The sequence below is a fragment of the Spodoptera frugiperda genome, chromosome 18 (assembly GCF_023101765.2).
Source record: "Spodoptera frugiperda isolate SF20-4 chromosome 18, AGI-APGP_CSIRO_Sfru_2.0, whole genome shotgun sequence".
Taxonomy (NCBI): Eukaryota; Metazoa; Arthropoda; class Insecta; order Lepidoptera; family Noctuidae; genus Spodoptera; species Spodoptera frugiperda.
In genome coordinates, this window is record NC_064229.1 from 7050553 (window position 1) to 7064776 (window position 14224).

At 37.8% G+C, this 14224-nt stretch overlaps 1 protein-coding gene across 6 annotated transcripts in view; it reads right to left on the reverse strand.

The window, feature by feature from the left end:
• LOC118277877 (PAS domain-containing protein cky-1) overlaps positions 1 to 14224 on the reverse strand; it is a 144358-nt gene that overhangs the window by 96758 nt on the left and 33376 nt on the right. For all 6 annotated transcript variants that reach the window (XM_035596874.2, XM_050700417.1, XM_050700414.1 and 3 more), the window contains exon 3: positions 7437 to 7618. In XM_035596874.2, coding sequence (XP_035452767.2) covers positions 7437 to 7618 — 182 coding nt within the window. The remainder of the gene's footprint in view (positions 1 to 7436; positions 7619 to 14224) is intronic.

Consider the following 14224-nt stretch of genomic DNA (forward strand, 5'->3'; position numbering starts at 1 on the left):
CCATTTAGCTTCCTACAAAAATGACGACCAACGACCATGCCCCTTGACTCCGTCCATCTACGAAATAAAACCAAATAAAAACTTCGAATAAAATTTTTCGAGCAAAATGATTGATAGACAAGATCATTTGGAATCGATTCCCATTAAATATAACCTTAGTAATAGCACTTTAACTCACTGCATTAGCACGCAATGATACGTGTCGGTAGTCCTTCACAAAGCCATTAACTAAAGCTTCCGACAACGCGCTGTATTTCGTAGAGGCCTGTTTAAATGGAACTGACTGTCCATTCTCTATTTTTTTTTCTTCAGGGGCAAAATCATCCTATCACTTCTCTCGCCTTGGGCAAGGCGAGAGGGAGTGTCAGACTCTTACTGACTAAATATCACCCCGTTCCTACTCCTGCTTTCCGAGTCGGAGCCCCGGTAAACCCGCTAGGTAGTCCGCAGCTCCGGATCAAGCGTCAGGTCCATTCTCTATGAGGGAGTTTCTTGCTTAGCATTTTTGGGCCCTGTTATTACTCAAGTCGTATGGTGGTGGGGTTTAAATACAATTGTTACTGCTACTACTCTTTCTGTGGGAGCCATATGAGCTGACTAGGGGTACGTGTAGAACATTAATGATAGAGACATGGGCGGCGTTTTCTGATCAACTTGAACACAGCACATCATTCTTGTGTAATAATTATGTTATGTTTTATCTAAAAGGTAATAAGGGGTTAATAATACTGGGTTCAAGATTTTGATATGATAAACCAAAGAAGTGTAAGTTAAAAAATCCAATATCATTTTTGGAATTATTCCATGTTGTGTCAGTTACCACACTTGAGGCTGACCCAACATAAACATAATATATTAAGATTGAATATAATATTAATTCTTTATTCCCAACCAAATTCTTTAGATGAACTTGTTTATTTAATAACAAAAATGAACCACAAGTAATAATTAAAAGCAATTACGACGTACATTATTAAGTGGGAAAGCAGAGGTCAAGATGTATCGACGATAGCCCAAGGGTGTTGTGATCAGCAGTCAATAACAGCCGCTGTCGATCGTGAGGTCGCGGGTTCAATTATGTTAGCTCCACTATTGTGATGAATCACTTCAAAACTAGAATTCTTTTAATTGAAATGTTCATAATGTTGTAATGTGTTGGTGAAACAATAGATGAAGGATGAAGTCGTTGAAATAGAATGAGTGTGTGGTTCGCTAAATTTGAGTGAGTCTTTGTTAAGTTAAATCATATTCTTTTAATGTATTTTGTAAGTACTGCCTCGATGGTCGAGTGGCCGTAAGTGCGTAAGTGCGATTGCCGGAAAAGGGGCCTCAGATTCGAATTCCGGGTCGAGCAAATATTGTTGAGCTTTTTTCGGTTTTTAGAAAAATTCTCAGTAGTAGCACGGAGTCTATGGCAGTAAATAACAATACCCACACCCCCTAATATATGGGACTTGTAACACAAATGGTGAAAAGTGGGTGCACATTGTATAATGCCATTACGTGCCGTAATGTTAATGTTACCCCTTCAGAGATAAAAGGGGTGACGTTGCTATAATAAAAGAAGAGCCATATTTGATGCAAATAACAACGCGATAGATATTAGATTTTCTCATACACAATTAGCACTAATTCTCACAAATTCCATCACATTACACACAACAAAATATCCCTAAACAAACACATCACAATCCCATACAATCTCAATCCATACCAATACTCCCTTGCACACCAGCATAACAAAACGCAAATAACCGATCACCAGCAACTTAATTAGGCACAAACCATCTCACATATCGATAGTTCCCAGGATGGTATGCAAAAATTGTTGAGAAAATACCTCAGCACTGCGTGGTCGATAATTCCCGGGACGCACACCGGTAATTTCACCATTTAGCCCTATACAGTGGGAATTGTAATTGTCTGAATTCGTTTTACGCACTGCCACTTGAGTCGTATCGTATAGTGCGGCGTTGTAAATAGTGTTGTGAACATGTTTTTTGGGATATTATGTCGATAATGAATGTTAAATAGGTATTAATGCCTGGAAAGTGTTTTTTGTGTATTATTTATTATAATATATTATTTTATAATGTAAAGAATACTTGAAAGTTATACTTTTATAAGATGTTGTGTGGTGTGAATGTTTGATTAGTTTACTCGTTATTAAAAAGCTATAACTGTAGAATAAAATTTAATTACTTAATATTTATATCTCCATTATTGTTTTCTGGGAAAAAATCGAATTGAATGACTTCATAAAAAAATCTTAGAAAAAATTGTTCATATCTAAAAATAGACAAGGATATTGTAATTTTTTGCATAGATTTTTAAAGAATTTTATTTTTACGACCCATCATCGGCATAAAACTAGCCAGCTATCGATTGCCAATAAAACAACAAAGTCTAAACTATGGAGAAGTCAAGCATCATCGAGGAGCGAGCTCAGCAAAATCATATGCAAAATGCGTTTCCCACGACCCGTGGACAATCGAACGTTTATCGAGTGGCCAGGACCCCTATTCTTTATCGATTATTTCTTATCGATATTGCGTAATTCGAGTAAATTATTGCTAACGAACCAAAAAGAAATTAATAATATTGAGAGGTACTTGAATAGATTTTTTATGAAACAAATGCAGCTGTACAAATATCATTAAAGCTAAATACGTTCATTAGTAATAAATCAAATTAAATGCCCCAGAAATTGATTAATTAATATCAATCTCACTTACGTTCGACTAGTCTCGATACCGTTATCGTAAATCTTTCGGTGTTTAAATGCTTTGGTTTGACAAATTAAGCTATTCCGTTTTATCTTATGGCGACACTTGACAAGTGACAAGTAACAAGTGACAGATGACAGAAGTCGCACATAGACTATCGACGAGCAAATCAACGGATGACGTCACAAATATCCTGCATCGCACATACGATGTTTACATGCGAATTAACACGGATAGAAAATCCCAACGAACAACAGTTGGGCAGAAAGCCCGCCAGGCATGATCACCTCGCCTGGTCGGAGGATCCTCCTTTTCTTAGGGAACTTTACTCTCTGTTCCCTAAAGTGGTGACCCCGACGTGATTGAAACCAACCTTCACGGAGCAGATCAGCACCGTCATCCTCATCTCCCTCACCCATCACTTCTCCGCTGAGCGGTAATCAAGTCGCAGCCAACCAGCATCCTCGGCCTCATCAGGGACCACCACACGCTACATCGAAGATATGCAGCCTGGTTCTTCCCTACGGCCTTACCAGCGTCTAGGCACAGCACTCTGCACACGGTCTGAGGACGTCTTCCTCCCGTCAACGCAGACGCCAGCCACTACGCACCTACCCTCGCAGCATCAATTCCCCGACTCACCGTGGGACACTGCGAGCTTCACTACTCCGACTCACTGGAGTATCGCCCTGCACCGCTCACCCGACTCACTGGGCATTCAGCGGCACAGTTCCGACTCACTGGAACTAGGGACATTCAACACTGGCTCTGGCACCGCTCATCTCAAGCATCGACATCCGTCTCAACAGGATCGACCTCCGGCCTTGGGGGGGAGTGATGTGGCGACACTCTGACAAGTAACAAGTGACAGATGACAGAAGTCGCACATAGACTATCGACGAGCAAATCAACGGATGACGTCACAAATATCCTGCATCGCACATACGATGTTTACATGCGAATTAACACGGATAGAAAATCCCAACGAACAACAGTTGGGCAGAAAGCCCGCCAGGCATGATCACCTCGCCTGGTCGGAGGATCCTCCTTTTCTTAGGGAACTTTACTCTCTGTTCCCTAAAATCTATAACGAGTTTTTATCGATACAAAAAATATTACACAGCACTAAAACTTTGGAAGTAAAGAGGCAACTTTAATTTAGATATATTATTTTTAAAACATCCTCAGTTATAGTGGCTTACACATTGTCCCCCATGGCATTCATCTTGTTAAAATCTATTCGACTAGGATAGTTTTTGTAATATTTTTTGTGTACATTAATAAATATTAATATCAAATAAATGCTCGACGCCGACATACGTAGGTATATTGTTCCGAAAAATATATTTTTTATAAAAAGTTGTAAAAGTTATAAACAAATTCTGACTGAAAAACTACATTAAATGACTTTAAACAACAACAAAACTTGTTATTACCATCCCAACTTACATATCCCAATAGTAAAAACATACAAACGATAATCAGAATAGGGTTGTGCTTAATCTATCTGAGTCCGGAGTCCGAAGTCCGGTAACTTGGCCGTTCCCGGGGAATCTCGGCGAAATGTGAGCAACGTCGGCAGACATGACAGTGAAGTACGTATGTATGATAGGAATTCATTGTACTAAAGGTTAAAGCTTATTTATTAGAGGTCATTTGGGAGCTACGCAACTGGTATTCAGTTGCTGATTATTCTAAACGCTTTATGAAATATTCAGTAGTTGTTGTTATTTAGGTGTACTGAAATTAAATTGTAATGAAATGGTTTGTCAATCCATCGTTATTTAGTAGTAGACTCATTCAATAGTTTTCGAGTACCTACATATTAGTTTCTGATACTATTTACAATAGCAGTTCTAAGTTGTATAAATAACATATCATCAGATTTTTATAATAACTATCGTGAGACATACTAAATTAACTAAAAATCACGGTTTACTCACGTATTATTAAATGGAGAAAAGTTCTACTAGTTTCGAGTCACAGAGGGATCAACAAGCAACGTCGCGCAGCCACTCCGTGTCTCGAAACTTTTTTCTCCATTAATATACGTGAGTAAACAGTGATTATTAGTTAATATCATCAGATTTACTTACTGAATTCAATTTGAACTAAGTATCTATTAAATACAATCCTTAACGATCCACAACATAAATATGAGTCATATCAAACAAATAAATTCACAAAGAAAGCTTCGAAATTCCAGAGTCCCAGTAACCATGTGAACCGCGTACCTTAGCGTGCAGTACGGGCGTGACAGGCCGACTCGGGTTCGATTCCCTGCAGGCACCATTAGGGCCAATAACCATCAGTCGGTAGCCGATCTCGGCCTGCTAATTTAGTCTAATTTTCCTATCAAAACCGAAACGCTATTGTTTTTTTATGCCGACAGTAGCCGCGTAACTGTTTTATCGTGAGAACTTCGGTCTCTTATGTAATTGTACTTTTTTTGCGATTTTTTTTTTTATTTTATATTTCGGTAGTTGCGTGTGTGTTTCGTGTGTGAAATACGGCCTTGTGGTAACGCGGTAAATGAAGCTTGAAGGAGAGATTCTAAACGGTTAGTACGATAGTTACCTATCATGGTACGCGTATATATAAAGATATTCAAGGCGAATTTCGTAATGTAACACTTCGGTAACCTTCGTATTTGGGAATTATTTTTTATTTTTATATATTTTTGTGTTCGATGTTTTTATTTAGAAATGTTTGTGTGCTTATATTTGGAAGGTAATTGTGATATTTATACGGTAGTTAAAGGGTAACACATAGTGTAAAAATTACTAAAGTTGAAGTAGGTATTATGAAAAGCCACTAAATTTATTTTTAATGCTTGTTCGATAATATTTTCAGCTTATATTAGGAAAGTTTGTTATAGGGGAAAGTGGGGGAAACACGAACTCCTAAGGGAAAATATAAATAAAACAGTGGAATCAAATCACAGAGTTTCTTTAATTATTAAATTATAAACTTTACTTATCTAGCTAACGTATTACTAATCAACATCATTATTTTTTTTAATAAAATATAACAAAATGACCGAAAAACAAAACCCTTAGTGTTCGGTTTTACCCAACTGATGTCGGGTAAAGCCGAACACCAAGTGGGGTAATCGCGTACTAACATTACTAAGGTAAATTGTAGTTTTTGGAACACAAGTATTTGCTGCTCTGCCAATGCTGAGTTTCTTGGTTTGAACATCGACTATAACCTTTTTGAGATCCTCTAAACTGTATTTAGTTTCAGTTTTTCTTTTATAATTACGGGGCATCTGAAACAATTTATTTGATGTTTAGCATTATCAAAATCACTCGACAACATAATTTAGTGCCACAAAGAAATCAACATAGACTGGAAAACACTATACCCTATTTGCCAATGGCTAGTTGGAAATAAAATATGAACAGGGAACTAACAAAAAAAGGAGAGAGGAGTAATGCCGAACGTTCGAGATTACCCCACATGCAGCGTTCGCCTTTACCCCACCGGGTCGAAAAAAATAAAATGGAAAATATATTTTAGATTATAAAACTTTTATCAAATGCGTCACTGTCATTTGAATGGTTAGTATGTAAGTTTCCCACTATGTAAAGGTTAAATAACTATTCTCAATAGAAATAAAGCTACACCAAGTTCAATTTATCAAAAACTTACATCGAAAACATTGAAAATATTAAAATTGACATACCTTGAAAAGTACGTGCGTAAAGCGCGTCTCCCGTGTCATTGTCTGGCGCTGGTGGTGGCGTGATCTCTGAGTTACCGGCGAGTGATATACGGCTATATCTTTCTAACATATTAAAACTATTGGGTTCGGGTTTACCCCGCGTTCGCGTTTACCCCACTTTCCCCTACGATTGTACTGATGAAATAATTCCGAACATTTATGCATGACTTTCACTGACTTTTATTAGTGTGGTAATGTGCACATCTGCGTAATGTTGCACTAACTTTTATTTTCCAAACTGTTCCTACTTACCAAATTTTTCTTCACAAACACATTCCAAACATAACAATTTTTCCAAATAGATACTCATACATCCTTATACCTTACAAATAAATAGATAAAACGTGATGAGTAAAGGATGCGCATGCGCATACAGGGGAGTGGCCCGTTCGTATTACGTATTAATTTAAGCACGCTTCGTTAGCGATGCGGAGTGCTTGTCAAGTTTCTACTAACACCTGTTTTAGACTCGTTGTGTATGCCTGTGTATTATTTTATTAGCTATCGTGGTTTTATTAATATGTTAGAAATAGAGGATGATACGAAAGAGGTGTTGAGGTAATGTGGTGTGATGTTTTCTTGATGGTTACGGTCTTAATTTGGTTTAGAAGTTAACGAGAAAATTTAAATAACATTTTTAAGTCTTTGACTGCCAATAGAAAACTGTTTAAGGGAAATCCTAATTTATTTTTAAGTAATTTTACTTGAAATTAATGAAAATCTGATTTTAATACACTTTTGACATTCATTATTTCTTTATCCGACATAATATCTTGGATGTTTTTAAGGCTGGAGTGAATAGGCTGTTTGTTGACATGTTCCATCTGCAACGCATTGTCACTTACCATCAAATGCCTGTCTAGTTTTAAATAAAAAAATATCAATCCCAATTTTTGACATCTTCATTACAACTCCATAATAAAGGCTCACTAGTATTATTCTGTACGAAAAACCTAAAATTACTGAAGTAAACTTAAACATACCTTGTTGGAAGTAGTTGGATTTCCTCACGTAGACACAGACGAGAGCCATGAGTTGTAGCTGTGACAACCTCTGCCGGGTGGAAGGGGGGAGGGGTAATAAGTCCCGAAGGTTGGCAATCTCTGCGTTGATGAGGTCGCGTCTCAGCTTGCTCGCGCCTTTCGTTGATTTGCCCTGGTCGAACCTGAAAGAAAAACAATGTTATTTTTTTTTTATTCTTAAGTCAACTTTTAGTATTATTGTTTAGTCACTATCACGACTGCCTAATCAACCTCTTCTCTTAAGTTTTAATAGCCCATAAATACTTACTAGCTGTTACTGAAGACTGACGTCTTTTAAGATATTTGTTTCTGTAAAATTATTGAAACTTTCATATCAGTAAAAGCTACGGATTGACATCTAAATCGATGAGGGAGAGTCTTATTACTAAACTCCAATTACTGATTCTGTTATACTTTCGATGTATTAAGACGATACTTTTCGTGAACATGATTGACAAAACATAGATCGATATAACATAGGTCGATATACAATTCACAACAAATAAATATATCAATCCATTTAATATTATATCAATCCTCACTAAAAGTCTTGTAATATTTAAAAATTAAAACATAAAACAATTAATATGCAGTTATTTTAATATTCGAATAAAATTCGTTTCACATTCATATCCTCATAGAATCGTCATTTTAATCGACTATTTGTATCGATATGTAATTTTATCGATTTTATTGTATTAGATATGAACGCGGAATATTTCCTAAAGTTACAAATTTACCTTGAATGGTAATCGAAGTAATAGTTCGAGTAATAGCAAAGGTCGTAGTTACCTAGCAGTATTGAAACGTTTGTTCATATTTTTACTGTTTTTGGAAACTCACTAGAATGCAATAACAATGTGTATATGAATAAGGCGCATGATTGGGGAGGAGACGTAAATAGGGTATATGGCCAATTTCTATTTTAATGTTCGTGTTTTATAATCTAATAAAGTATGCTAATAAAAATACGTCCAAATTATACTAAACATTTATTTCAATTTATTATTCAAAATACTTCATCAAATATGTCATATAAAATAACCGTCGCGGCGACTGATTAAAATTAATGATCAAAAATTATGCGTTTATGCATATAATTGTTGAATTTGCAATCGTTTAGATGAAAATGATAGCGACTAATAATTGTTTTACACGGCAATCAAAATGTCGAAATTATTCAAATGTCATCTTCAATAATTATTATTAATAAATCAATTTAAAATATTTAAAGAAAAAATCTGGTGTTTTGTATTATTGTAATCAAATAATTGGGTTAAGGATTCCATATACAGATTAACAGATATTTAGAAAATCACAATCTGGTAACCTCCGAGAATCAACTTAGTTATTATAATAACTAAAGACATACTAAATTAACTAAAAATCACGGTTTACTCGCATAAAAGAATGGAGAAAAGCTCTATTAGTTTCGAGTTCACTCCCAACTTGAGTAGGCTGCGCGATGTCGTCGCGTCTGCGCACGTTGCTCATGAAGAGTCCCTCTGTGCCTCGAAACTAGTAGACCTTTTTCCATTAATTTGAGCGAGTAAACCTTGATTTTTTAGGTTCCTGTTCCTTATTGGGCGGGAGGAAACGCCCGGGTGTCATCACTGCGAGGACCGCCCGGAGGACACGGTAGAACATACGGTGGCGGTGTGCCCTGCGTGGGCTGAGCACCGCCAAGTCCTCAGGGATGTGGTCGGCGACGGCGACCTCTCGCGCCCGGCACTGGTTCAGGCCATGGTGCGGAGCGAGAGGGACTGGGATGCCGTCTCCTCTTTCTGCGAAGCAGTCATGCTAGCTAAGGAGGAGGCGGGGCGCGTGAGAGAACAAACCTCCTCACGCCCCAGCCGTCGCGAGAGACACTCCGGGCGTCGGGGATCGCGGGACGATCTCCGGCCACCGTAAGTGCGGGCCTGCGGGCGGCGAGTAAGGGTAGCTCACCGCCCGAACAGAACCAGACCCGTGCGTACGGCGCGTAGCGTTCCGCGCGCGCCTCAAAGAGGGGTCTACCTTTATTAGTAGAATTTTTTTGGTCATAATTTTATTTTGCATAACAACGCATGGCAGAAACTTCATTTCGCAGAAAATCATTTGGTATACCATCATTTGCAATACATTAAATACGCATAATTTTGTAAGTCAGAATCATCTTTAGGCATAAATTGATACGCATAATAATTGAAAGGTAGAACCATCATATTGCAGAATGTTCACTGTCAGAATCGTCTTTTGGCATAAATTTCATAACCATAATAATTAAAAAGTAGAACGTAACGTAGTAGAAGTCTTTTGGCATACTTTTAATATCCATAATAATTGAAAGACTCATCTATCACGCAAGCATGCAGCATGCAAGCAGGCTTGCAACAAGCAAGCAAACAAGCATGCAGCGTGCAAGCAAGCATGCAGCAAGCAAGCAAGCATGCAGCATGCAAGCAAGCATGCAAGCATGCAGCAAGCAAACAGCATGCAAGCAAGCATGGTTTCCGTCACGGCTCCGGCGCTGCGGGGCTCCGGCGGCCCCACGCGCGCTAATCGTCGCAGACGGCTTTCGCTCACCACCGCAGCTTCGGCTTGTTGGCCGGCTTCGCCGGCCAGCCTCAGCAGCGGCGGCTCGCTCATAGCCGCCTGCTCCTCAGCCCGCGGGCCGCCTCGCCCCTCCGCGCCTACGCGATTTTAAATTGCACTCTAGGGGTAGGGCAGACAAGACTACGTGCAGTCGGTTTTGCAGCGATTCGGTTCTGTCACTTCACTAACTTTTATTCTACCATCTTCTTAATATGCCAAGTGAAATTATGCCAAACAATCGTCGCTCCAAATAAACGTTATGTGAAACAAAATTATGCAAAAATAAGCTTTGCCAAACGTAATTATGCCAAATAAAATTCTACCATCTTAAAAGTATGCCTTTGTAAATTCGGACATATAAACATTCGGCAAAACAATAATTATATTAAACAATTTTTATGCCATATGTATATTCGTTTAAAGAAGATTCTGCCAGGTGTGTTATGCCAAACAAATTTCGGAGCATTAAAATTCTGCCAGATAGAGGGAACCCCTCAAAGAGCCATCAGACCACCACAGATGGGGCCCAGTAGGGCTGATGCCTGATCCGGAGCTGCGGACTACCTGGCGGGTTTACCGGGGCTCCGGCTCGAAAAGCAGGAGAAGGAACGGGGTGGTTTTTAGTCAGTAAGAGTCTGACACTCCCTCTCGCCTCGCCCAAGGTGGGAGAAGTCATTGGATGATTTTCCCCCTGAAAAAAAAAAAAAAAATAAACCTTGATTTTTAGGTAATCAACTTACTTGATAAAAGTCTTCATGTTTTATATTTTGTAAATACCCTGAACCAACCAATCAGAACGCTATACGCTCTCGTTTCGATTAATTTAAACGTAAAGCAAACTCATACTAAGGGTACAGGCTATCATCAACTCGCATTACCTGCATTACCTGCACTTCGGCTGACTCAGTGCATTATAACATTTGACCCTACAACCTTAAGCCGTCTCTCTGAATCCTGCATGGTCCTTGTTATTAGACACCCTGATGCAATATTGCATGCCCTTTATCCTTTATGAAGTTTCTGATTAAAATTATCCTGCTGTTAATGTCTGTTTAGACCTTATAGATGGTGTTATTTCTAACTACTGCAAAATTGATATGCAGTATCGTTTGTAAGAGTTTCTTTTTTTTTGAGTGAGAGTTTGTGTGTCGTGGGCGCGTTACAAATATACAAGTTCACTTGCACATGACACCTTTTTTTCCTGAAACCTTCAGACGGCGCCTAGCTTTTTGGGGAGAAAGACTAGGAAGTGTGGGATTTTTACCTCACTAAAACCACCCCGGTGGCCACATTCAGCAAGCACCGATAAGGGGCACTAAGACCTCTAACTAGACCTGCTCCGGAGCCCCTATGATGCAGCCCCTGTTACGGCACTTGCATATGACACCCAGACCAGAAACAGAATTTGTGATCACATAAAGTGGGTGTACATTGTATAGCGACATTACGTGCCGTAATGTGCATGTGGACCTCTGCCTACCCCTTCGGGGATAAAAGGCGTGACGTTGTGTATAAAGAGTTTTTCCGTAACCCGCTACTACGTTGTACAGCAGCCAAATACCTATTTTACTCAGAACAACACACAATCATACTGTGCCTAGTTATAATATTAGGTATATGTTCGTTAGAATTTACCTGTAGTTATATTAATGCAATTATAAAGTTGTTCAGATGATGATATCATAACTAATTAATTAGAAACAAGTTGAGATGTTTTAATATTAATACTATAAGGAAATGTTATCTTCAATCGAAGGCAATGAACGTACGTAATAGATATGTTGGTAATTTAATGCAATTATTTGTCTGGTTGTATTAAAATTATTCATATAATTGATATAAAAGAACACATTAGGTTCAAATTTAAATTAACTACACATAAAAATATGTTTATGTTTGTTCATGTATTTTAATTAAGTACTATTGGATATGTTGTGGTGACCCAGAAGTTTTAGATGCCCGCTTCTCATGCATGAAGGTGTGGGTTCGAAACCTACCAACGGCAAGTATCAATGCGAAATTTTCTGAGTTAATATACTTTCTAAGATTTTTTAAATACAACTGACAATTGTTGAAGGAAAACATCGTGAGGAAATCTGCACTCGTCAACCCGCATTGAACAAGCGTGGTGATTAATGCTCAGGCCTTCTCCGTGCGAGAAGAAGGCATTGGTCAGTAATGGCCACTTATAGGCTGTGGGTATGACGTCATGTGTGATAGTTTGATTTATTTCATCATTGAACGACGGAAAGTCCACACTGAACGCGCTGTCGTTATCTACTCTCTTACCGAACACCAAATGCTATTCAACACAGATATTAAATAAAATGAAAACATTTCATCTTAAAAGGCTTTCCCTAAAAACTATAATAAAACAAATGCAACCCAATCTTTCTCAAGATCTACCAAACGTACCTTACGCGACCTATTTTCCAAAATTTAATGACAACAACACTCAAAAATATAATATAATACAGTAATATACTCAAGCATTTTCGTTGCAAACATTTTTTGCGAGTCACGTTTTTGACTTGCGCAGAAATAAGATCAAAGACTGACGTCGTTTCATTTTACTCGGTACATTACCATTTACGTTGGAATTCCATCAATTTCGAAAATAATTTTGCAAAAGTATTTTTTTTTCTTAAGCCGGGAGAAATCTTTTGTTGTTTGTGAGTGAATGGAATAAAGGAGTGAAATCGATGAGGAGTGAGTGAGTGGATCTCTTATTAGCTAATATAGTGCAGCACGCGATGCGCCGGCGCAGCCTGCTTGATGTGTTCCGCTTGGGGCTGGGAATTATTAAAAGATCTCTCCTTTTTTAATTGATATAGTAACTAAATGTTTTTAATTTGATAGCTGAGTACGTATTTAAATAATCTGTGATTAGTGTCTCGTAAAAAATCGTCAATAATTACCCCTTTTATTAAACAACTAGGTACGTCCATATAGAAAAGGCATCTCGGAAAGGGTATATAGAAAAGGCATCTCGGTAAAGCATATTATATTACCTGAATTTTTCAAATTTCTTATTTCTGTTTCTGTGATTTGGAAAAGTGTGTCGAAATATGTAGATAACATTTGATTATGAAACTTAAACAATATTTTTGCGTTCGTATCCTGTCAGTTACAAGTGGAGCGCATCAAAGTCGCATGTGTATCGTGGGAACGCGATACATTACCGCCGTAACTGAGAGGGCTCTAACTCCTAACCTATTTTATGTATAAGGCCATCCTCACCTCACGACCACTTTCCGTATTTTAACGAAAATTCCGTGAGCTCCGAACAAAGGCTCCAATTTATATGAACACATGAATCGGAATGCTGTTAGCTCAGAATTATTGGCTTCTGATATAGATAAAGTTGGTGGAAAAGGAATTTCACGTGTGTACATATCATTATTATTTAGATGGAAGTATTATTTACATATAATATTAATGTTAGAATTTAGTTCGAAGGAAATACATGGTATTGTGGCTGCTGTGATATAAAAATTGTAAATTTTTCTTATAGCACAAATTATAGTCTATTTACAATTTGCATCCCTAATAGTATTCCTTTAAGTGGCGAGACTATGAGGAGTTTCCGTCGGTAGCCTACTAACTGAGGCCATTATATTCTCTAAGAAACTGTTTCAGGCACTTATAAAAGGCTTACAAAGGTTAACATAAAAAGACGGAGTAATTTACTGGTATCTAAAAATTTTCACTCAAATTTTCATAATAAGTGACCGCAACAGGTTTCGGTATTGTGTAAGTATAATTTCCTGTGAAAACCTAACCTGTTTTCCCACGCTGCGAGCCGTTACAAAGGCAGCTAATAATTTAGACAATTTTCCAATATCAGGCGTTGTATAGTCCATGTTATAAGCGTAAACAGCTAACTAACCGGTAGAATTTATTCGGTAAATCCACTTAACAATCAAATTATTATTGAGGCTTCAGTATCTTTCATTATTATTTGGCTCAATTGCAATTTTAGCACATAACAAATGTAAGTATAGTTAACGGCAAAAAAATGTAAAATGTTCACATATCGATAAACACAACAATCATTTCGTAGCGATCCAACCAAAACTTGGTTCTGATTTTTTTTACAAAATCCGTCTAAAATTCAAACACAAAACAAAATTAGAACGTGCAGAAAAAAGGAGTTCACTATTTCAAATCGCTCC